At 34.9% G+C, this 24,499-nt stretch overlaps 1 protein-coding gene across 1 annotated transcript; it reads right to left on the bottom strand.

Annotated features, from left to right (window-relative positions):
* Positions 1-245: 245 nt before the first annotated feature.
* Positions 246-23,971, bottom strand: LOC132716415 (protein arginine N-methyltransferase 5-like). Its single transcript, XM_060699687.1, has 15 exons — positions 23,822-23,971; positions 20,220-20,424; positions 19,756-19,887; positions 16,601-16,707; positions 13,589-13,805; positions 12,730-12,807; positions 10,774-10,923; positions 9,727-9,785; positions 8,882-9,007; positions 8,089-8,264; positions 7,649-7,758; positions 6,706-6,799; positions 3,573-3,689; positions 2,836-2,900; positions 246-2,507 (listed from the first exon to the last, which is right to left on the bottom strand). The coding sequence occupies exons 1-15, from the start codon at positions 23,914-23,916 to the stop codon at positions 2,355-2,357; spliced, it is 1,884 nt and encodes a 627-aa protein (XP_060555670.1). The 5' UTR covers positions 23,917-23,971; the 3' UTR covers positions 246-2,354.
* Positions 23,972-24,499: the final 528 nt, after the last annotated feature.

The raw sequence follows: 24,499 nt of genomic DNA on the forward strand, positions 1-24,499 counted from the left end.
TCAATTATTACTTGAATCTTTATTCAAGTCTTAGTACAAATTTCTTGAAATTACCTTGAAATAGTTTAGCTTATCTGGCAGTATGCAGCTTTATGAGGTAGTTATACAAATTTGAACTACTTGTCAAGTTTGTCAATTAAATGTTTTCATTCATATGATTAGTATTTCAAAGAAGGATATGGAAAAAAATGTACCACATAAATGCAATATTTGGAACATGCTGTATAAAAGAAAACAATACAACATTGTTTTTAATCATTTATTTGATTTTTATTTTGTGAACAACTTTTCTTCAAGTACATTTAAAACAAGAGCCCGGTTTGAGCCGGGTGATGCTCCCCGAATAGGTTTTGGACATAGGAAAGTACACCTCTTGTAGTTTCAGAGTTATGTCCCTGGAAAAAGTTCAAAGTGCAATAATTCCAAAATTAGGAAAGGCAGAGTTATTGTTCTTTCCACTGCACTTCTAATCACTGTTATCTATCAACTTACAAAGTTTCTTGTTGATATCTCTTATGGTTTCCGAGTAATGTTCCGGACAAATTCAACTAGAACTATCACTAAATGTGATTAATACCCCCACAAGACTGCTTCGGAAATGAGGATGTTACTAGTAACAGAATATCTTGTAAAAGAATTGAAATATAGAGTTATGGTTGTGGGCAATTAAAGATAGTTGTGGTTCTTGTATATTGCATTTCCTTTCAATGTGGTTGGCCATTGATGAAGTTTTATTGAATTACTCTGTAATAAGTCCAGAAAGACAAAGAAAAGGAACAAAGGGAAATAACTCTATAAATACTGAAGATGGAGTTATAGTTCTTGTGCACTGCACTTCCTCTTTTTGTGCTTGGCCATTGTATGAAGTTGTTTTGAATTTCAACCAGTACGTTTTAAGTTATGCCCCAGACAAGGAAAAGTATCAAAGGGCAGTAACTCTGTATTTTGTCAAAGTGGAGTTATGGCTCTTATGCACTGCACTTCCTTTTAATGTCCTTGAAAACTGTATGAAGTTGTATTGAATTCCAAACAGTAGTTTTCAAGTTATGCTCTGGACAAGGAAAAGTAACAAAGGGAAATAACTCTGTAATTTGTCAAGATGGAGTTATGGTTCTTGTGCACTGCACTTCCTCTCAATGTGCTTGACCATTGTATGAAGTTATATTGAATTCCAACCATTAGTCTTCAAGTTATGCTCCGGACAAAAAAAAAGCAATGGAAAAGTAACAAAGGGCAATAACTCTGTAATTACTTTAGATAGAGTTATGGTTCTTGTGCACTGCACTTCCCCTTATTGTGTTTGACAATTGTATGAAGTTGTTTTGAATTCCAACCAGTAGTGTTCAAGTTATGCCCGGACAACGAAAAGTAACAAAGGGCAATAATTCTGTAATTAGTCAAAATAGAGTTATGGTTCTTGTGCACTGCACTTCCTCTCAATGTGCTTGACCATTGTATGTAGTTATATGGAATTCCAACCATTAGTCTTCAAGTTATGCTCCGGACAAGGAAAATGCAACGGACGTCTGGACCGACCGACCGACCAACCGGGTGACTCCTATATACCCCCCCAAACTTCCTTTTTTGGGGGTATAAAAACAATAATGTACACTTAATTCAAAGTATGAATGTTGCCAAAGAAAAACAAATTTCCATGAATAATGTTTATAAAAAAAATCTTTGCTTGAATTGAGTACTGACTTCAGCAAAATACAATTACCGGGATTGGTTTCCTTTAATCACAAATTTTCATTATATTTCAATTGTTAGTATTATGCACAAAGCATGTGTCACATTTATTAATATTAACAACAGATGGTTCAAATTGAAGTACTTAATTACTATCTATGCTGATATCTGATTAGAAACAATTTTTTATGTTGGCATTTGATTGAAAACATTAATTTTCTTGTGCTGATATATAATTGAAAACATTTTTTGCGTTACGATCTGATTGGAATCATTTCCTTGTGAACATTTTCTTGTGATGATATCTAACTGGAAACATTTCCTTTTAATATCTAACAGGAAACATTTCCTTTTAATATCTAACAGGAAACATTTCCTTGTGGTGATATCTAACTGGAAACATTTCCTTTTAATATCTAACAGGAAACATTTACTTGTGATGATATCTAACTGGAAACATTTCCTTTTAATATCTAACAGGAAACATTTCCTTGTGGTGATATCTAACTGGAATCATTTCCTTGCGATGATATCTAACTGGAAACATTTTTGTGTTGATATCTTATTGAAAACATTTCTTTTGTTGATATTGTAACTTCCTTTGTACATAGCAATTAAATTCTGGATAACAAGATAAAAATTTTAGGTTTTAATGCAATCCTCAGTTACAGTCCAATGGTGTATGAACGTCCTTTCGGATTATGTATTGGCAACACGCTCGGTTCTAAAACACACCATTCATACCAGACGTTTTTTGTACTGACTCGCCTCCAAAACTCTACAACCACTTTTGAACCTTTCTCCACATAAAGTGGAGTCTGAAATAAAAAGTAATAAAGAGTAAATGTCATGATTTTAAAGTCAACTTTTATAAGGCAATAGAAAATTAAACAAAATAGGCAAGCATTCCATCTCAATATTTATTTAAAAACAAATTTAACTGCATTTCAACATCCATTTTATACTGTCTGGCTAGACAAAACAATTTTGACTGACTTTAGCATATACTGTCAATTATTATACATAAAGTGGCATTTTTTTATTTCATCCTGTTAAGATATTAAGCAAAAGGCATAATCAGCAAATCTCAACTGAATCGGGTAATGGTTCTCCTGGAAAATCATTAAGAAAAATATTGAAAATTACCTTTACTGGGAAGAGTATAGGAAACCAGCTGAACATGCCCGGTGAATGTGTTTCTGGTACAATACCTGCAACATAACAGATTGATATCATCCTGCTATACTGTTATCTAAATTACAATCCGAGGGCCATGGTGGCTCTTTTAAGTCTAATCTGGGTGATTTTTTTTCAAAGTTTTCTTAAATGGGTCAATGTTATAAAAAATGACCACATAATGGGTCAAGTCAATTAAAACCTCAGAATCTGAAGAAAAAACATTTGCAGTAGTCAAATTGGTAAAGACATAAACCAATCTCACAGAGTAAAGAAAGTTGTTTAGTAAGTTTCTGCCATATCAGCCTTTTGAAAAGCGAGTGTAGGACAAAGGCCCTCCCTAACAAATGTTGTATATGTATACAAATACCTTGGTTTTTTCTGCTCTCTTTGGCGAGCTTAATCTTTGGCGAGCTTAATATTGTTTTTTACCTCAAGTTCAATAAATTTAGTATTAAACCTACATGAATATAATATTCTATTTATTACATATTTAAAATAAGAACAGTAAACTGTTTAAAAAAGAGTCATTTTTCATTGTCGCCCCTATAGTGTAACACTAACATTAGCACACAATGCTATGTCTTTATATAATGCAAATGACATCACATCAAAGTGTTATTACACTACAGTAATATCACTTTTATCAAATGGCTTTATTACACTCCTGCGTCACAGTTTTTGTGATTATAGTAATAATTACTTACTTAAATAAACGTTTGCATAAAGTTTTGTGTCAAAGTATCCTGCAAATCCATGGAGAATACTTGTGTTGTCAATGTCATACTCCATTCTTTTATATCTGGTATTGTCTATCACCTCATCTGTAATATGTATAACATTTGTTTGTTTGTTTGTTTCATTTTACGCCTTTATCAACAGTATTTCAGTCATATAGGCGGGTAGTTTCCTAACCATCGTTCCTGGAGAGTTACACCAGTACTAGACTAACTTCCTCCGCGCTAAACTACTAAAGCATCTCCCGGGGATCGAACCCACGCCAGAGAGGTAACTGGATTAGAAGTCATCGACTCTAACCCCTCGACCACGGAGGCGGTATGTATAACATAAACAAGATATGTTTGTAAAACATGTATGCCCCCTATCAGCAGCCAATTAGTCATGTGATAAGGTTATTATGCATGACTTCTGACCCAGTGATCAAACAATTAATAAGGGTTATCAAGTATCTACTGGTCATGACCTTAACCTTTGACACCTTGACCCAAAACTCAATAGGGGTCATCTGCTGGTCACGACCAATCATCATACAAAGTTTGAAGTTCCTAGGCCTAAGCGTTTTTAGTTAATTGATCGGAAACCGTTTTTACATACAAGGTCAATGTGACCTTGACCTTTGACCCCAAAATCAATAGGTCATCTGCTGGTCACGACCAATCACCATACCAAGTTTGAAGTTCCTAGGCCTAAGGGTTCTTTAGTTATTGATCGGAAACTGTTTTAACATACAAGGTCAATGTGACCTTGCCCTTTGACCCCTTAACCCCAATATCAATAGGGGTCATCTGCTGGTCATGACCAATCACCATACCAAGTTTGAAGTTCCTAGGCCTAAGGGTTCTTTAGTTATTGATCGGAAACCGTTTTTACCTAAGAGGTCAATGTGACCTTGACCTTTGACCCCAAAATCAATAGGGGTCATCTACTGATCATGACCAATCACCATATCAAGTTTGAAGTCCCTAGGCCTAAGGGTTCTTTAGTTATTGATCAGAAACCGTATTTACCTACAAGGTCAATGTGACCTTGACCTTTGACCCCTTAACCCCAAAATCAATAGGGGTCATCTGCTGGATATAACCAATCACCATACCAAGTTTGAAGTTCCTAGGCCTAAGGGTTCTTTTGTTATTGATCAGAAACCGTTTTTACCTACAAGGTCAATGTGACCTTGACCTTTGACCCCTTGACCCCAGAATCAATAGGTCATCTGCTGGTCATGACCAATCACCATACCAAGTTTGAAGTTCCTAGGCCTAAGGGTTCTTTAGTTATTGATCCGAAACCGTTTTTACCTACAAGGTCAATGTGACCTTGACCTTTGACCCCTTAACCCCAAAATCAATAGGGGTCATATCCTTGTCATAACCAATCACCATACCAAGTTTGAAGTTCCTAGGCCTAAGGGTTCTTTTGTTATTGATCCGAAACCGTTTTTACCCAAGAGGTCAATGTGACCTTGACCTTTGACCCCTTGACCCCAAAATCAATAGGGGTCATCTACTGATCATGACCAATCACCATACCAAGTTTGAAGTTCCTAGGCCTTAAAGTTCTTTAGTTATTGATCGGAAACCGTTTTTGCTTAATAGGTCAATGTGACCTTGACCTTTGACCCCTTGACCCCAAAATCAATAGGGGTCATCTACTGATCATGACCAATCACCATACCAAGTTTGAAGTTCCTAGGCCTTAAGGTTCTTTAGTTATTGATCGGAAACCGTTTTCGCTTACAAGGTCAATGTGACCTTGACCTTTGACCCCTTGACCCCAAAATCAATAGGGGTCATCTACTGGTCATGACCAATCACCATACCAAGTTTGAAGTTCCTAGGCCTAAGGGTTCTTTAGTTATCACTCGGAAACCATTTGGTCTACGGACCGACGGACCGACAGACCGACGGACCGACAAGTGCAAAGCAATATACCCCCTTTTCTTCGAAATGGGGGCATAATAATAATCTTAAAATCATATAGCCACTTTATTGCAGTAACCCGTTAAGTCCTTCTAAATTTAATTGTTTGTCTTGATTGGGTTTTACGTCACACCGACTCAGTATAGGTCATTTGGCGATGTTCCAGCTTTACTGGTGGAGGAAGACCTCTCGTGCCCTTCCGTGAATTATTTCAGGCACGAACGGGCACCTGAGTAGAACCACCAACGTTCCGTAAGCTAGCTTGATAGCTTCCTCACATGAAAGAATCCAAAGTCCCTGGATCCAAACCCACAGTGATGAGGGGCAAGTGGTTTGAATTCAACGACCTTAACCCTAAATTTAATAGGAGTTAACTATTTATTGATTATTTTTCCCTCGCCACCTTTATACATAATGACATCTGAGGCAAAGAAATTTACAGTAAAAGCAAAATGTAATTTCTATTTAATTTTCAGCCAGTTTTTCTTTTTTTTCCTTTCTTAACAATCCATACAGACTTTCCTGAATGTCTAACTAGTAAAAACTATATTCTCAGCAAGTGACCTTCAACTGATCCCAATAAAATGTTGTTTTCCAAAACTAGAAAATTGATTTTTAATGCTATTTAATAGTTACATTTTTTTTTTATTACATGCTTTTTGGTGGTTTATAGAAATATATCAATGAAATATAAAACTGATATTTCACTGTTTGAAACAATGAAAATATGAATTTGGTACTTTTCACTGTTTTGAATTTAAGCCCATTACATTGTTTTAGTGAAATACCAGCATGCACAGTACTGGAAACCAATTTACTGACATTGTAAATGATTATACCGTGTATTATTATTTTGCACCACTTTTCATCTAGTAGATCTATTATGTTAAAATGTCTTTTTAAACGTTTCTTTGCATATAATAAAACAAAGTTTTGTTTAGTTTAGTGTAAGATCGAAATATATTTCACTTCGTGAACACCAAAAATTTATATTTCACGAGTGGTGCAGGCACTTGGTGGAATATATTCCAATCTTACACTGAACTAAACAAATATCCCCTATATAAAATTACACATGCTTAATATTAAACTAAAGTCAAGTTCTGACACGTCAAAGTCCTGTTTCTTTCGGGTTACATAATGTAGAAATAGATTTGTTCAGTTTATAAGCAATACACTGTACCTCTGTTTGGATGTTTAAAGTGAAACACAGGTTGAGGGTCCCCCAGTATCTGACAATTGTGAAGTCTTACAACATATGGCATCTCAAAATTTGTCTGAAATTTAAATGTTTCATATTACTGAAAGATAGTTACCTAAATATATATATATCATTTATAGATGAAACCTATCTGCATTATTATGTTGCACAAAAAAAATGGACATTTGCTTAGTCACTTCCCCTTCAGAAAAGGACTACATAACTATTTTTCAGATAACATATTTACTTATAATGACATTGTTAAATCTGATTTTCTGATTGTTAATTATTTCAATGTTTTCAGAGTTTAACCTTGTCCAAGTTTAACCATTTCTCCTCTACAACCTCAGGAAAAGAAGATTAAAACTGACAATGCTAAAAATATTTGCCACAGTTTAAAGCAATCAGACCCTTTAAAGATTCAACAGGGACTTTCTAGCTGTAGCATAAATTAAGCTAAAATGCCCCTTCTGTAGTATATCACACATGGCTGGCTACTGGAGTAGAACAACCAACCTTCCACAGCCTAACTGGATAGCTAATTTACATCAAACATTCTAGAGATCTTGATATGAACATTAGTATGTTGCAAGTTTGAAGCCTTATCAAGTAGACTATGTATAGTAAACATCAAATAAATTTTATTTGTATTTCTTTTGGATGGGTTATGAGGCACACCAATACTGTAAAGGTCAAATTGCAACTTTCCAGCTTTACTTGTGCAGGAAGACCTCAGGTACCCCATCCATTTATTATTACAGGCACAAGTGGGTATCCGAGTAGAACCACTGACATTCTGTTAGCTAACTGGATAGCTTCCGCACATGAAAGAATCCAAAGTTCCTGATGGCTAAGGGACTACTGGGTTCATAAGCTTCCTTAACCACAAGGCCACTGAGGCAAGTAAATATTCAACAACACTCACCTCAGGAGGCTTATCTTTATCTTTTGACGCTCTGACCTCGTTATATAACTTAGACGACTGTAATGGTGCCAAGTATGACGTATATTCACATGGTATACTGATACCATCATCTGAAACATTATATAGACAGAATGATCATAAATAGACATGAACCACTGTTTGAAGTTATGCCATGCAATAAGAGTTGCTGGAAAAATAAAGTGCTTGATATTTCTTGGTGCTTAAAATTTAAGAAAACCTGGATAATGCAGGAATTCCTTATTTTCTCCCAGGGAAATACATGTTTACATACATACATGTAGCTTAACACTTTCTTGCAGGGAAATACATGTTTACTGTAGTAGCTAAGCACAACAAAATCAAAACAATTGAAAATTCAGTGATAAATTAGCCAAAAAAAAAAAAATCAATTTCAGAAATCATAACACTTTGATTTTCACCTTTCAGAAACCTCTGAGCACCATCTAAACACTCTGGCGAGAGTTCATTATCTCCAAAGGATCCGAGGAGCTCACTGACCAATATGTCTGCCTTCTCTGGGGCATTCCACTGTCTCATGTCACATGATATCACCTCTACTTTATCTCCCCACATTTCATCACGCAGGTTCTCTAATCTGTATCAAGAATAAATAGCTTTTTCATTAAAAACAAGTTCGTTATTGATTTTGCATATGATTTTTTAGACTGTCTGTATGAAATCAATCTCTATATTTCCGTCTGATTCCTTGATTAATTCTGGGTTTTATGACTTCCAATGTAAATATTATATCTAAAAGGACAGACCATTGCAAAGTGTTATGTAAACTTTAACAAAAAATGCATATAAGCTTAGCGTAATACAGGAGATAAAAACCAGCTGCCATATGTTATAGTTCTCTGTAAAAAATTTAGTTTAAAAATGTTATAATGAAAGAACAACGTAAAAGCCGTCTTATATTCTTCAGTTTCATCAGTAAATCTTTGCTTGGCCTTTTCTCACATTTTCTCGATAACTAACCAGTAATAACCAATTTCTACACAATTCATGTTTTTTCTGAATCAGCAGTGGGAGACAAATGGCCATAAGGCTTAATGTACAGGATCAATTGTCACAAAGAATTTTAGGCTTACAGGGAAACTGAACTAGTGACCCCTGGATTACAAATCCAATACTTTCCACATTGGGCTAAGTGGATGGGTCATGATGTCAAGAAAAGATGAAAATGGACATAAAAAATGTAACTGTTCTTACGTAACAACTGCATTTGGATTTTTCTCCACGGCATAAATTTTTCTGATGTTGCGGTCAGCTTGTCCTGCTGCGGCCAATGATGCACGTACAAGTGGACCTCTACCAGCACCCACAACCATTAACACACTGTACAACAAGAAAATATAACATTGGCAAAATACATAGAAGGTATTAAATGAGTGTTTGTTTGATTAGGTTTTACGTCACACCTACACAGTATATGTCATATGGCGACGTTCCAGCTTTAATGGTGGAGGAAGACCTCAGGTGCTTTTCCATGCATTTTTTCAGGCATGAATGGGCACATGAGTAGAACCACCGACGTTCTGTAAGCTTTGAATGAGTCTAGATTTAATATCAATTTATTGGACAAGTAGAGACTCATAATAATATTAATATTGTTTTATTCAAGGAGTTCAATAAATTTATCACATACTGGTCAAATAAAGTTTTACAGTTAAAAAGGGTCAATTTTCGTTGACCCGCATATAGTGTTGCGCTAACATTAGCGTGCTTTAACAATATGTTTGTTTATAACACAAATGATGTCACATATTGTTTTTATTAAATGGGTTTATTACTGTACACTTCTGCGCTATGGTTTGTGTGATAAATGTAATTCAACTAACTATATTGATTATGAATTGCAATTTTTTATGCAAAAACATACAAGAATTGTTAAGAGGTAGAAATGAAACACAGGATGAATACAACACAATGGTCAGATATCAAAATAAATTTACTTTATATAATATCTCATTTGTACAATGTAAAAAGCAAGCAAAAGTTCATACTTATATATGAGAGGTAGATAAGCAACATATTGAGATAACAAGATAACTTACACTGATTCTTTATCTTTGTTCTCAGGTTTGATCTTGTCAAGTAGGGCACAATACACAGCCTAAAATTACCAAACGTATTTTTTTTCTATAAATCTTCTAGGTTATGTTTTAATCAATACTGTTAATTTTCGGCTTTTACTGTGAATGTACCTTGATTTCAAAACACTAAAGTGCTACTTCTTAAGCACTGAAATGTCTTTCCTAATATACTAAAATGATTGTCTCTAACATTTATAAATAACAAGAGCTGTCGGTAGGACAGCAACGCTCGACTATTCTTAGTGCTTGTTAGTAAAAAAAATGCTTGATAAGAGTTACCTCCTCCTGTTTCCAGGTTGGGGTCATGATGGTGAACAAGTGTGTAAAGTTTCAAAGCCATATGTCAATGGACTTTGCAAATATTTGAACTATGACAAAAACTTTAACGTAAATTCTAAGTCGAAAAAGGGGCATAATTCTGTCAAAATGCTTAATAGAGTTACCTCCTCCTGTTTACAGGTTGGGGTCATGATGGTGAACAAGTGTGCAAAGTTTCAAAGCCATATGTCAATGGACTTTGCAAATATTTGAACTATGACAAAAACTTTAACGTAAATTCTAAGTCGAAAAAGGGGCATAATTCTGTCAAAATGCTTGATAGAGTTACCTCCTCCTGTCTACAGGTTGGGGTTATGATGGTGAACAAGTGTGCAAAGTTTCAAAGCCATATGTCTATGGACTTTGAAAATATTTGAACTATTACAAAAACTTTAACATAAGTGGTTACGCCGACGCTCGGGTGACTGCAATAGCTCTACTTATTCTTATCGAATAGTCGAGCTAAAAAGCAACCAGAAATAGAAATGAAAACATTCTTATCAGTAAACATTGCTTCAACAGTGTTACAAACTCTGATATACTATGAACACTGGTGTGTTATGAACTCTGATACACTATGAACTCTGCTGTGTTTTGAACTCTGTATACTATGAACTGGTGTGTTATAAACTCTAATGTACAATGTACTATGAACTCTGCTAAAATAGAAAAGTCTATCTGAACACAAACCTTTTGATACTGGGCATATTTTATTGGATCTTTTTCAAATATCTCGTATGTTTGAGATTCTAGATTATCCATTAATGGTTGTAGCGGGCACTGTAAATAATCCTCATATCCCTTTGCAAACTGAGTCACTGTGTCAGGGGTTGGTAGTGTCTGTAATAAAATGAAAAATATAGACAAATGAATGAGAAAATGATTCATCTACCAAAATGATCCCATAAATATGATTGTGAAGTTTCAATAAAATATCTTGAGTGGTTAATGAACAAAAAACTAAAACCAAAAGTTATGCCCATAGAGACCTATGGGTGAGTAGAATAGGTTGAATAATCTGCTTAAAAAGGGGATAAAAATGATCTTTGTAAATAAGTGGTCTGAGAGTAAAAGTGTTTCTGCAGTATTATTGATATACAGGATAGTAAAATCCAGCCTTTTTAATAAAGGTTTTGTATATAAATCCTTTACACTGATCTGGCCTCAAAATCAGACGGTCTGTAGAAATATTCTACAATTTGAAGATTTGAATTGAGTGAACTGCTTGCTAATATTGATTCCTGCATGATCTGTACTAAGAAACTAATGCAAATGAGCCATATTGATCTGCTGCGGCCAATGATGCTCTTACAAGTGGGCCTCTACCAGCGCCCACAATCATTAACACACTGTACAACAAAAATTAGTATTTGCAAGAACGGCTGTGCAAATTTGACACAAAATCATTTGTGGTTTATAAACCATAGTGTAAAGACGCCCTAAATGTTTTCACATTATAAATAGTTGGGTCAGTGAAATATGATTCTTTTAACATTAAAACGTCTTTATTTTCCGTATTGAAAATTCGAATATTAAATTCATGTAAGTTCATAACTGAATCAAAGAACTTGTTGAATAAAATAATTAATGCTCTCCAAGGGTCGCATAATATAATTTTATTCAACTTGTGCAATTTTAAATTCAGTATTGAACTACACTCATTCAATATCTTTAGTATAAAATCATGAGTCTATACCTCTCTAGTTTGCCAAAGCATCAATTTCATCAACTCTAATTGTATTACTTGGGTTTAAGAAAGGGAACCCCTTTCCCGATAAAAAAAATACAAAAAACCATATCATTTTTGAATTAATTGTCAGTTTCCTTTCTTTTTAAAAGGGGAAAAATGGAAGGGATTTTGGGGGGTGGGGAAAGGGGTTTGGGCCCCTTTGGGGCCAAATGTTTTTGGGGAAAAAGGGGGGCAAAAATTTTTTTAATACCAATTAACATTCCCAAAGGGAAAAAAAACTAGAAGGGAAAGAATTTTTCCCAAACTTTTTCATGAAGGGAAAACATTTTTTAATACTTTAACAGTAGACACCCCCAAAAACCAACATCAAAACAGCAATGCTCTAATCTTCCCAAAAGATTTTTTGTCAATTTTGAGGGGTTTTTCCCCTTTTTTCCCAAATTTTTATACACAACACAATGTCAAAAGCTGTGAGGGGGCCCCTTTTAAAAAAATGTTCCAAAACTCACTTTAATGTTATTTTTCTGGGGTTTTAAGCCGGTTCCCGAAGAAGGAAGATTTAATACAGCTGGGGCAGGGGGGGGAATATTTGCAACATTACATTATCCTTCAATTTAAACAGTGTATCAAAATGGAGCCTTTTGCGATTTGCCTTTACATTTTTCCCCAAATTGGCAATATTATAATTCTACCCTGACAATTTTCAAGATGGGATTTTACTTTCCAATTTGACAACCAGCTTTTGGTGTGAAAAGACAACATCATGCTAGCAAGTCGGGAAGAAAGTTACCTGCTCTTTCTGGCCATTACTCCATTGTCATTTAGAATAATGGATTGAAAAAGTCCACTTTCGTTTTACTATTAATTTGAATAATTCCAATTCCATTGCAAACACTACATTTGTACATGATAGCACTGATTAAGGTTGATAAATAAATTTAAAATGAGTTGCTTACCTGCCAAAGGTGATCCAGATATTGCTGGTACGAGTGAATGCCCTTATCCCCATGCTTATTGGCACCGGTCAAAATCAACTGAAATCCAAATGAAATAATAATCATGGTTTTAAAACCCATCGTTTTTCTAAAATTTTAATAATTTACACTTTATTTTTTTCTATTTAAAAACCCAAAAAAATTAAAACCATGTTAATCAATCTGTAATAAGATTTGCATTAACTATTTAGTCTTGATTTTGTATTTTTGAGATCAAGCCAACCGTAAGGCAAAAGTTTGGTCAACATCAGTTTGTCCAGCCCGTATTCTTCCATCCTAAAATTGTGATAACCCATTTAGGTGAAATGGGCAACTGATTAAAATGGCAACATCTTACTAATGATATTCAATACATGCTTGTCCAAACAACATTTTGTTTGGCATATAAGATGTATCTAGTAGATTTTACTCAATCACCATAGTTTCTTATCAAAGACTAGACTATATATTCATCACAACTCTTTCATTGTATGCTTAAATAATTTCGTATCTCCCTCGTACCATGTCTTCCCAACAATAATTCTTTTAAGCATACTTCTAAACAAGACAGCGTGCTAGACTATTCTCAGAGGTTGATAGGTAAACAAGTGCCTTGATAATAAGTAATTTGCAAAGATAATGTAGAAAGTTTAAAAGGGATCATTTGTCTTTTAAAATTCATGTTAGAGTTATGAGCCCTTTAGAGTGACCTCCTATTATACTCTCAAATAAGTTTGTGAACTTTCAACCCATTCCCTTCATCAGTTTTGGAGATATCAATTTGCATGCAAAAATCTTAACCAAAGTGCAACGCTGATGCCGCAGCCACAGTTCCAAACACTACCTTGAACAAACTTCTTAGAAATCCCTGATGAGCTTTGGAGAGTACAGGATATCCCTTCTTGTTGGTAAGGAAGAGATTGGTTGATATGACGACGGCCTTGATAGGCTCGGCTAACCAGCGCTGTAATACATAATCCTCCGGCAAATTTTCTGTTATTTCCAGGGCAACGCTTATACGTTTATTAGTATCACACATTGTCCTGAACGTGTTCCACCTGAAAATGATTATCTTAAATATTAAAAAAAGAGGGCACTCTGAGTCAGACCAACCAAAGTTTATGTTTATTCTAGAGGTGAAGAAGTAAGTAAGTAAATTTTGTTGAGTGTCAGGGATTATGTGTTACATATTACAAACAAGATATGTTTGTAAAACATGTATGCCCCCTATCAGCAGCCAATTATTCATGTGATAAGGTAATTATGCATGACTTCTGACCCAGTGATCAAACAATTAATAAGGGTTATCAAGTATCTACTGGTCATGACCTTGACCTTTGAACCCTTGACCCAAAACTCAATAGGGGTCATCTGCTGGTCAAGACAAATCATCATACAAAGTTTGAAGTTCCTAGGCCTAAGCGTTTTTTACTTAATTGATCAGAAACCGTTTTTACTTACAAGGTCAATGTGACCTTGACCTTTGACCCCTTGACCCCAAAATCAATAGGGTCATTTGCTGGTCATGACTAATCACCATGCCAAGTTTGAAGTTCCTAGGCCTAAGGGTTCTTTTATTATTGATCTGAAACCGTTTTAACATACAAGGTCAATGTGACCTTGACCTTTGACCCCAAAATCAATAGGGGTCATCTGCTGATCATGACCAATCACTATGCCAAGTTTGAAGTTCCTAGGCCCAAGTGTTCTTTAGTTATTGATCAGAAACCGTTTTTACTTACAAGGTCAATGGGACCTTGACCTTTGACCCCTTGATCCCAAAATCGAAAGGGGTAATCTGCTGGTCATGAAAATCACCATACCAAGTTTGAAGTTCCTAGGCCTAAGCGTTCTTAAGTTATTGATCAGAAACCGTTTTTACTTACAAGGTCGATGTGACCTTGACCTTTGACCCCTTGACCCAAAACTCAATAGGGGTCATCTGCTGGTCACCACCAATCATCATACAAAGTTTGAAGTTCCTAGGCCTAAGCGTTTTTAGTTAATTGATCAGAAACCGTTTTTACCTACAAGGTCAATGTTACATGACCTTTGACCCCTTGACCCTAAAAACAATAGGTCATCTGCTGGTCATGACCAATCACCATACCAAGTTTGAAGTTCCTAGGCCTAAGGGTTCTTAAGTTATTGATCGGAAAGCATTTTTACCTACAAGGTCAATGTGACCTTTCCCTTTGACCCCTTAACCCAAAATCAGTAGGGGTCATCTGCTGGTCATGACCAATCACCATACCAAGTTTGAAGTTCCTAGGCCTAAGGGTTCTTTAGTTATTGATCGGAAACTGCTTTTACCTAAGAGGTCAATGTGACCTTGACCTTTGACCCCTTGACCCCAAAATCAATAGGGGTCATCTACTGATCATGACCAATCACCATACCAAGTTTGAAGTTCCTAGGCCTAAGGGTTCTTTATTTATTGATCCGAAACTGTTTTTACCTAAGAGGTCAATGTGACCTTGACCTTTGACCCCTTGACCCCAAAATCAATAGGGGTCATCTACTGATCATGACCAATCACCATATCAAGTTTGTAGTCCCTAGGCCTAAGGGTTCTTTTGTTATTGATCGGAAACCGTTTTACCCAAGAGGTCAATGTGACCTTGACCTTTAACCCCTTAACTCCAAAATCAATAGGGGTCATCTACTGATCATGACCAATCACCATACCAAGTTTGAAGTTCCTAGGCCTAAGGGTTCTTTTGTTTATTGATCGGAAACCGTTTTTACCCAAGAGGTCAATGTGACCTTGACCTTTGACCCCTTGACCCCAAAATCGTTAGGGGTCATCTACTGATCATGAGCAATCACCATACCAAGTTTGAAGTTCCTAGGCCTTAGGGTTCTTTACTTATTTGATCGGAAACCGTTTTTGCTTACAAGGTCAATGTGACCTTGACCTTTAACCCCTTGACCCCAAAATCGTTAGGGGTCATCTACTGATCATGACAAATCACCATACTAAGTTTGAAGTTCCTAGGCCTTAGGGTTCTTTACTTATTGATCGGAAACCGTTTTTGCTTACAAGGTCAATGTGACCTTGACCTTTGACCCCTTGACCCCAAAATCAATAGGGGTCATCTACTGATCATGACAAATCACCATACCAAGTTTGAAGTTCCTAGGCCTTAAGGTTCTTTAGTTATTGATCGGAAACCGTTTTTGCTTACAAGGTCAATGTGACCTTGACCTTTGACCCCTTGACCCCCAAATCAATAGGGGTCATCTACTGATCATGACAAATCACCATACCAAGTTTGAAGTTCCTAGGCCTTAAGGTTCTTTAGTTATTGATCGGAAACCGTTTTTGCTTACAAGGTCAATGTGACCTTGACCTTTGACCCTTGACCCCAAAATCAATAGGGGTCATCTACTTGTCATGACCAATCACCATACCAAGTTTGAAGTTCCTAGGCCTAAGGGTTCTTTAGTTATCACTCGGAAACCATTTGGTCTACGGACCGACGGACCGACGGACCGACAAGTGCAAAGCAATATACCCCCTTTTTTTCAAAAGGGGGCATAATTATATCACTCAGCCACCTTGGGCCAAATTGGGCCTATAAGTCAAATAGAGAGGTTCCGGTTTGTTCTACAGGAGAATAAGAAAGTAAGTAAATTCTATTAAAGTGTCAGGGACTATGTGTTACATATAACAAATTGATGCCAATGCCTCAGCAATCATAACAGCTCAACATTTCCTTTGAAACAAACAAGCTAATAATAAGCATAATGAAAACTTAACCAAGAGGGTACACCGGAACACTGACAAGTGGGTCATGACAATAACATCTGTTCTTTTTTTTGTTCTATAAGTGGAGCTAAAAATAGTTACCATTCCCAAGGGTCCTCTGTACTCTGATCCTCGTCTACTGACTCCCCATCAATAACGTCCTCTAAGCAATCCCCTGGCGTTTTTAGAGGAACATGCACCCAAAATTGCTGTAAAATCCAATAGTACAAGATGGTAATGCTGTTATCAATATTTTCTATTTATCAGATTTAAAGCATGAAATATAGATACTGCTTATAACGAACTTATTGGGACATTCAAAATATCCTTATATCCGGAGTTCCTTGTAAGCATATTGCGAATTAGTTCCTTGTATCAGAAGTTTTTTAAGCGAACAGTTTTACATATAACGAACTAATTGTTTGCCATTGTCCTCCATTTAGAAGAGTATTTGATTAAGAGAAATAACTCTTGGGTTCGTCATTGTTGTCTCCCTTATATTGATTCATTAAAGAAAAAAAAGGAATAATTGCAATGTTGTTTCTTTTTAATATAATTTTTATGGATAAATATATCTCTTTAAGATAATTATATGATATGTACCATAATTATATGCAATATTGTTATTCATTAACATACAGTATCATGCACAAAAATAATCACTTTGCTTTGAAGAAGTCGCTAATTTTAGTTTGGGAATGTTTACAACTCTTCAGGTTAAATTCAATACCCAATAAACTTTTAAAAACTGTTTCTTCAACATGTGCATTAGACTCAAAGTATGACCTAATCTTTTGCAAACAATCAATAGCTTAATTTTTTGACCCAACCGACAGATCATCTAAATAGATCTCGTCTTTGGAAGATTGACTGTCATCGTCATTATTTATTTCTAATATATCCGCTACATTCGGCAAAGTTTTAATCTGTGCCGATGAAAACGAAAGTAGAAAATGCGTGATCTGTTTACAGATAGCCGATATTTTGGAGTTCGTTATAAAAGTGTAATTTTCTGTACTTTTTTATGGCATTGGGACTAAAAATGAGTTCCTTATAAGCGATAATTCCTAATAACCGTGTTCACTGTAACCATATTTTTTTACATTAAATAAAGAAGGGCAAAAATCGGGCCAAAACATTTTGTCCCTTATAACCGGAAGTTCGCTATAACCATGTTCGCTATATGTAATAGAAAGAGCACCGAAACACGAGGCTATCTGATTTGTACGAGGGGGCGTAGCCCCCGAGTATAAATCAGATTGCCGAGTGTTTTGGTGTTCTTTCTCTTTTGTATCATAGTCAAACATGACAGCACGTTCCCTGTTGTCATAATATGAAACCCCAGAAAAAATGAACCAATGAACGAGCATTTGAATATGATATTTCTGCTCCCTTTCCCTTTCTCTGCCGTCGCAATATGTAAACCCCAGCAAAAATGAACCAATCAACGGGCATTATCTGGAGTGCGGGTAACTGATACCTGCACTCCAGTTACCGCACTGTGCATGTATATGTATACGATTTAACTCTGACAGTTTTGCAACAGAAAGGTCCCCAAACTATGATACAAGTGAAGTTTACTGTATCTTTGTTTTTCAGTTACCGGTAAATGTTTTTTTATCCTGCTACTATCAATATCATCTGCTGGATAAAGCCTTGCCGGATAAACTTATCTATCTCCAGTCATTACGTCATATGATGATGTCACATGTTGAGCAGCAAAACAAAACTACATATAGATGCTATTTTATCGGGGGAAAAAGAAGAATGCTTCCATTTAATTATTCTAAAAACATTATTAAAAGCAGGATAAATCAAATACATGGTTGATGTCGGACTGGAGAAGGTTTATCCGGTTCACTGCGAAAGTGAATCTTGACTCGCTTAGATACAATTTCTCTCTCTACGGATAAACCTTCTCCATCCCGACATCAACCTTGTATTTTCTATATCAATATGATAAAATCTGTAATGTTCTTGTTATCAGTATGATAAAATTTGTAATGTACTTGTTATCAGTATGATAAAATCTGTAATGTACTTGTTATCAGTATGATAAAATCTGTAATGTACTTGTTATCTGTATGGTAAAATCTGTAATGTACTTGTTATCAGTATGATAAAATCTGTAATGTACTTGTTATCAGTATGATAAAACCCGTAATGTACTTGTTATCAGTATGATAAAATCTGTAATGTGCTTGTTATCAGTATGATAAAACCCGTAATGTACTTGTTATCAGTATGATAAATTCTGTAATGTACTTGTTATCAGTATGGTAAAATCTGTAAAGTACTTGTTATCAGTATGATAAAATCTGTAATGTGCTTGTTATCAGTATGATAAAATCTGTAATGTGCTTGTTATCAGTATGATAAAATCTGTAATGTACTTGTTATCAGTATGATAAAACCCGTAATGTACTTGTTATCAGTATGATAAATTCTGTAATGTACTTGTTATCAGTATGGTAAAATCTGTAAAGTACTTGTTATCAGTATGATAAAATTTGTAATGTACTTGTTATCTGTATGGTAAAATCTGTAATGTACTTGTTATCAGTATGATAAAATCTGTAATGTACTTGTTATCAGTATGATAAAATCTGTAATGTGCTTGTTATCAGTATGATAAAATCTGTAATGTACTTGTTATCAGTATGATAAAATCTGTAATGTACTTGTTATCAGTATGATAAAATCTGTAATGTACTTGTTATCAGTATGATAAAATCTGTAATCAGTATGATAAAATTTGTAATGTACTTGTTATCTGTATGGTAAAATCTGTAATGTACTTGTTATCAGTATGATAAAATCTGTAATGTACTTGTTATCAGTATGATAAAATCTGTAATGTGCTTGTTATCAGTATGATAAAATCTGTAATGTGCTTGTTATCAGTATGATAAAATTTGTAATGTACTTGTTATCAGTATGATAAAATCTGTAATCAGTATGATAAAATCTGTAATGTGCTTGTTATCAGTATGGAAAAATCTGTAATGCGCTTGTTATCAGTATGATCAAATCTGTAATGTATTTTTTTTTCCAGTATGATAAAATCTGTAATGTGCTTGTTATCAGTATGATCAAATCTGTAATGTACTTGTTATCAGTATGATAAAATCTGTAATTGTACTTGTTAGGACAAAATACACTGTACAAGTAGGACAAAATTGGTTCTAATATATTGTACATGTAGGACATAATTAGCTCTTATACATTGAACATCGTCTCAGCTTGATTCAACCTACCTGTTGGAAGTAACCACTGAGTAAATGCTCATTAAGACACCTGGCCAAGTTTGTGATCTTCCTACTCTTCAAATACAGCATGACAGCCGGCATGCCTAGATGTGTCGCATAATTCATCTCCTCTTTAAGTGCCTGTAATGTATTTTACAATATTAATGCCTGTAAAGTACAAATAAAACATACATTTTACATAAAAACCTTATTAAATACTATCCTTATACAACAATGGTCTCAATAAGTAAATGAAAAGTTGTTATTTAAACACTTTTTCTTGCTTGAGGAGCAACTAAGAGGTTTCATTTTGTCCTGTTAAAGAGTTGCTTTTAGACTTGCAATCAGTATTATTCAAATAAAGTACATTAAAACATCATAAATCATTCATTGTAAATTTTTCATACAAATGCTTACACGAGCGTTTAAACAGGGGTATAGAAATCAATATATTCATTACACTGCAATAATACCTGTTCAGAATTTTTCCTGATATCGTCCACATCTGAATCTAACTGTAGCCATGGCGATGTTTTTCCTACAATGAGACTGCTCCAGTCCCCACTCGTTAAACAGAGATCTGAGCGAGTTAATGCCCCTGGTCTGGTCTTTGCAGGTCCTTGAATGCATTCTCTTTTAAAACGTGGGTTTACTATAGGCAGACAGACAAAATCAAATCTGAAAAATTAGTATTGAAGATTATAATTAAATTCATATCTATTAATAAAAATTATATAATGATACAAGCATTCAGTCATGCTTTTACCTGATACACAAATGTACTTGAGACCTTATCTAAACAAATACATATTTTGACTTACAATGTAAACCTGAAACCTTATTGGAATTAAACTCAGACTTCCCTAAATACGTCGGTCCGACGGACATGTCCGATAAATTTTGATCAGGTCCGACAATTTTTTATTTCGGATCGGTCCGACTGTCCGGCTTTTATCCAAGCCGCATGTATACAAACAAACTCCTCACACTGATTACCTCCCTTGACAGAATTGTAATCACTGCCTTCACAGACGTCACATGATGATGAAAGTCACATGACGTAACGTCGAAATTCAAATGTAAATACCGACCGTTACATAGAAAATCTAACGTCATTTTTCTCTTTCTGTTTTATTTTTAACTTTTTGTACCTACGTTCGTTATATTTTATCAAAAAATTATCAAAAGTATACAAAATAATGAAAAATAAATTAAAAAGCTAAAAAATATAAATATCCAAATATTGATATTCCAATGTTTGTGATGGCAGAGATCTCTGTACTGATAAGGGGAGATCACTGCGTAGGAGATTGGTATACAAAATGGCGTCGCTAAAGGTGCCAAACCTGGGAAAAAACGAAAATCTACGTCAGAAGAGTGCGCAGAACAGCAATAAAAGGATGAAAAGAATAGACCTGAGACAAAATTTAATGAAAAATGGAAGCAGAACCATGAATTGTTGGTGTATGACAGGGAGGAGATGAAAATGCGCTGTACGGATTGTGCCTATTTTTACGGCAAAAAATAAAAAACAAAAAGTGTCTTAGAAATACAAACACAATTTTTACATTGATTTTGATCAATTTTATTTAGTCCGACAGATTTTGTTTCGGTCTGACAGATTTTCATGGTTTGTCAGACCGAATGTCTGACAGTTTTTTTCAACTTTCGGGAAGTCTGTAAACTGAGAACATTTTATTACAGTTTTATACATACAATCAAATCTGTAGGCTAGCTAACAATGCAAGTTAACTTCAACAAAATTTAATGTTCATGAGAAAGAATTTAGAGAACTATCAGGAAAATAATAGGAAATTGAAAAAACAATGTTTCATTATAAATTAAGTCATTTGAATATGATATATGGGATTAAATTAAATATGAAAAAGAATAAAGGGGTATATTTTGAAATCAGTATTGTCTTCGTGCAAATCGGGAGATTCTAACACATGCCTTTGGCAATTGTTTTATAGTTTTTTAATATAAAGTTTACTTGATAGTAACATGTGATAATACTTTTATTACACTCATTTCTGAGTATCTGATTTGAACAGTGTGATAGTGACTGTAAATTATATGGGTGCATTGACGAGTCATTTTATGTTGAATAAAATATATTGTTATGATATGAGCCGCGTCACAACAAAACCAACATAGTGTGTTTGTGACCAACATGGATCCAGACCAGCCTGCCATCCGCTCAGTCTGATCAGGATCTATGCTGTTCGCTTACCAACTCTATTACAAGTAGAGAAACTGATAGCGAACAGCATGGATCCTGATCAGACTGCTCGGATTCACAGATGCCTGCTTAGGCTCCCACGTTTACTATTTTTGTTAACGTTTACACGATTGAAAAGAACCGAAACGATGCTGTTTAAACGGTGGTACTTCTATGTACTATATTACACCACATTACTTTCTATCTTTAATACATGTACAAATAATGTTCAGGGCTCATCACGATTGAGTCTGCAAACATTTTCTGCATTGTATCCCCATTTCGCTCTTTTGAAAGATCAAAGGAAAATCAACTTTACCAAAAATGTTTTATGTCATGAGCGATAATTGTACAGTAATCTTGTGTGGACGGTTGTAAACCCCTTTTTTCTGTATTTTTACTTTGGAAACCAATTAGAGTTGATAAAATCTATGATTACAGGCAATTATGATTAAGATATTTTGTAAGACAATATGGTCATCAGGGCTCATCCTGGGGGGAAATTTTAGGGAGAAGGGACTTCCTCGCGAAAATTAGGGAGAAGTGAAACAACCCAATATGTATGCATTAACATGCATGGCTATACATCCTTTAACTATAATATAAACACAATTAACAACACTTATAATATTTCTACAGTCACTTTATTAATTAATAGTAGATCTGGCAATGGCATCTAAATGTTTTTGAGCTACAAATATGAATAAATTTCTAATGACCTCCCTTTATTTTCATGAAATGTCAAATTCGGTAATATCTTCATAAATAATGCTTTTTGAAATTTACAATATTGATAAATCTTAATCTGAGCCTCATATTTATGACATTTAAACAAATATATTTATTGAAACAAAAAGAACACTTCTTTCCTGACAAATTTTATTGTTATATACATGTATTCGATATTTACAAGTTACATCATGATTCGTAGTTTTAGCCGGGATGTCTTGCCTACGTGCGTAAGCACTGTCTACAACATACCAATCAAACGATTTTTGCGAATTGGCTTTCTTAAATTTTCACGTAGGTGTATCAGAATCTTCATCTAACTTTCTTTTACTGCTAGGTTTGGGCATTTCGCCCTGTAGCCATGACGTGAGCGACATAACATTTTTACAGTAAAATATTGATGTTAACGGACTGAAATCATTCAAAGCTATGATTAACAATTTAATCCAGTCGCTGATCATTAATGAAATTAATCATTTTTAATTGACTAACAGTTTTTTGAATGCCGTGAAACTTCATTGCACCTCGCCTTTACTCGGGTTAAACACCATTATCGAGTGCATTGTGTATATCAATTAGGGAATATTGCACTTGTTTAGATAATTGGGAAAAAACAATGTATAATTATCGCCTAATCACATATTAAACTCGCAAAACTGTCACACAATTATACCAGTTTCGGGCCGATGCTCTCGTTATTTACTGTTTAGAGTAGGCGGTCTATCGCTTCGCATACAGGTATAAGGGTAGTATAAAGCGACGCTCTGATTGGATAATGATCATTAGCAGTCGTCATATGGGCGGATACAATCTCTGCTCTTTACATCGCCAAATAATTACTCTTTGGGAATTAAGATTATTGGCAAAGTTTTTGCCTGAATCGCCCTTCCAGATGAGCCCTTGTCATTTCGATTAAACATTAAAAAAATCATGAACGTTAACAAATAAAATCGAAACGGATCCGTTTACATGTGTAACCGTGGTGGCCTTAATGCATGCTAAACTATATTCGCTTTTAGACGAAATTTGGGTGTCCGAATTTTAAACAAAACATGAAAATAATATCACAAAACTGAATGAAATTTTAAACACGTTTTAAACTAATATCATAAAATTTGTTGCTACCCTGCTTTGCATGCAGTATCTAAAGCTGTATTTATGTCTGGAACGCAGTGAAAATCTCTTCCACAAGAAACACGTGTAGCCATTCTTCCGGGCATTTTTGTACTACACCACCGGTTAAAGAATGATTAAAACCTGTACTATCACGGTACCGTAAGCATTCATATTTAGGTATCAGGGTACTAAATATATATCATTATACTATACTTGTTATTCGATATTGAAATTATCCTAGAGATCAGATCGTATTAAGACCTAAGAAAAGATCATTACTATTATGTCGGTCCATTGTATTCAGGGTGTCCCCTTCTAAACCCAAGGACAATTTTTTGAGCCCTATTGGTGTCACAACCAAGTTTTCTCAGAGAACATGGTGTACTGGTTAGTTCCAGTACGCAGGCTGGAGTGTTGTTCTTTAAGCTTAAAGATTTTATCACAAATAAGCTTACATTATATGTTTTAATAAAACAAAAGTGTAGACTACAATGAAATGGGTAAGTTTGCAACATACTATTCTTAGCATCAGTAACTTAAACAGGGCGTTCATGGCCGAGTGGTTAAGGTTGTTGATTTCAAACCACTTGCCTCTCACACAAAGATTAAGGGTTCTTTCACATGAGGGACTTCATGATCCAGATAGCACATGTAACGTCTGTGGTTCTACTCAGGTGCCAGTTCATG

This window comes from Ruditapes philippinarum, unplaced genomic scaffold (assembly GCF_026571515.1).
Source record: "Ruditapes philippinarum isolate M1 unplaced genomic scaffold, ASM2657151v2 ctg4437_1_1_1_1, whole genome shotgun sequence".
In the NCBI taxonomy this organism is placed as follows: domain Eukaryota; kingdom Metazoa; phylum Mollusca; class Bivalvia; order Venerida; family Veneridae; genus Ruditapes; species Ruditapes philippinarum.

Excerpts from the sequence above, each read along its gene's own strand:
- LOC132716415 (XM_060699687.1), bottom strand. The coding sequence starts at position 23,916 with ATGCCCGGAAGAATGGCTACACGTGTTTCTTGTGGAAGAGATTTTCAC. Across the intron at positions 12,808-13,588 it reads TAAGAAGTTTGTTCAAGGTA|TTGATTTTGACCGGTGCCAA; the intron begins GTGTTTGGAACT and ends TTTGGATTTCAG. Across the intron at positions 2,901-3,572 it reads TTATGCAAACGTTTATTTAA|GTATTGTACCAGAAACACAT; the intron begins GTAAGTAATTAT and ends GTTATGTTGCAG.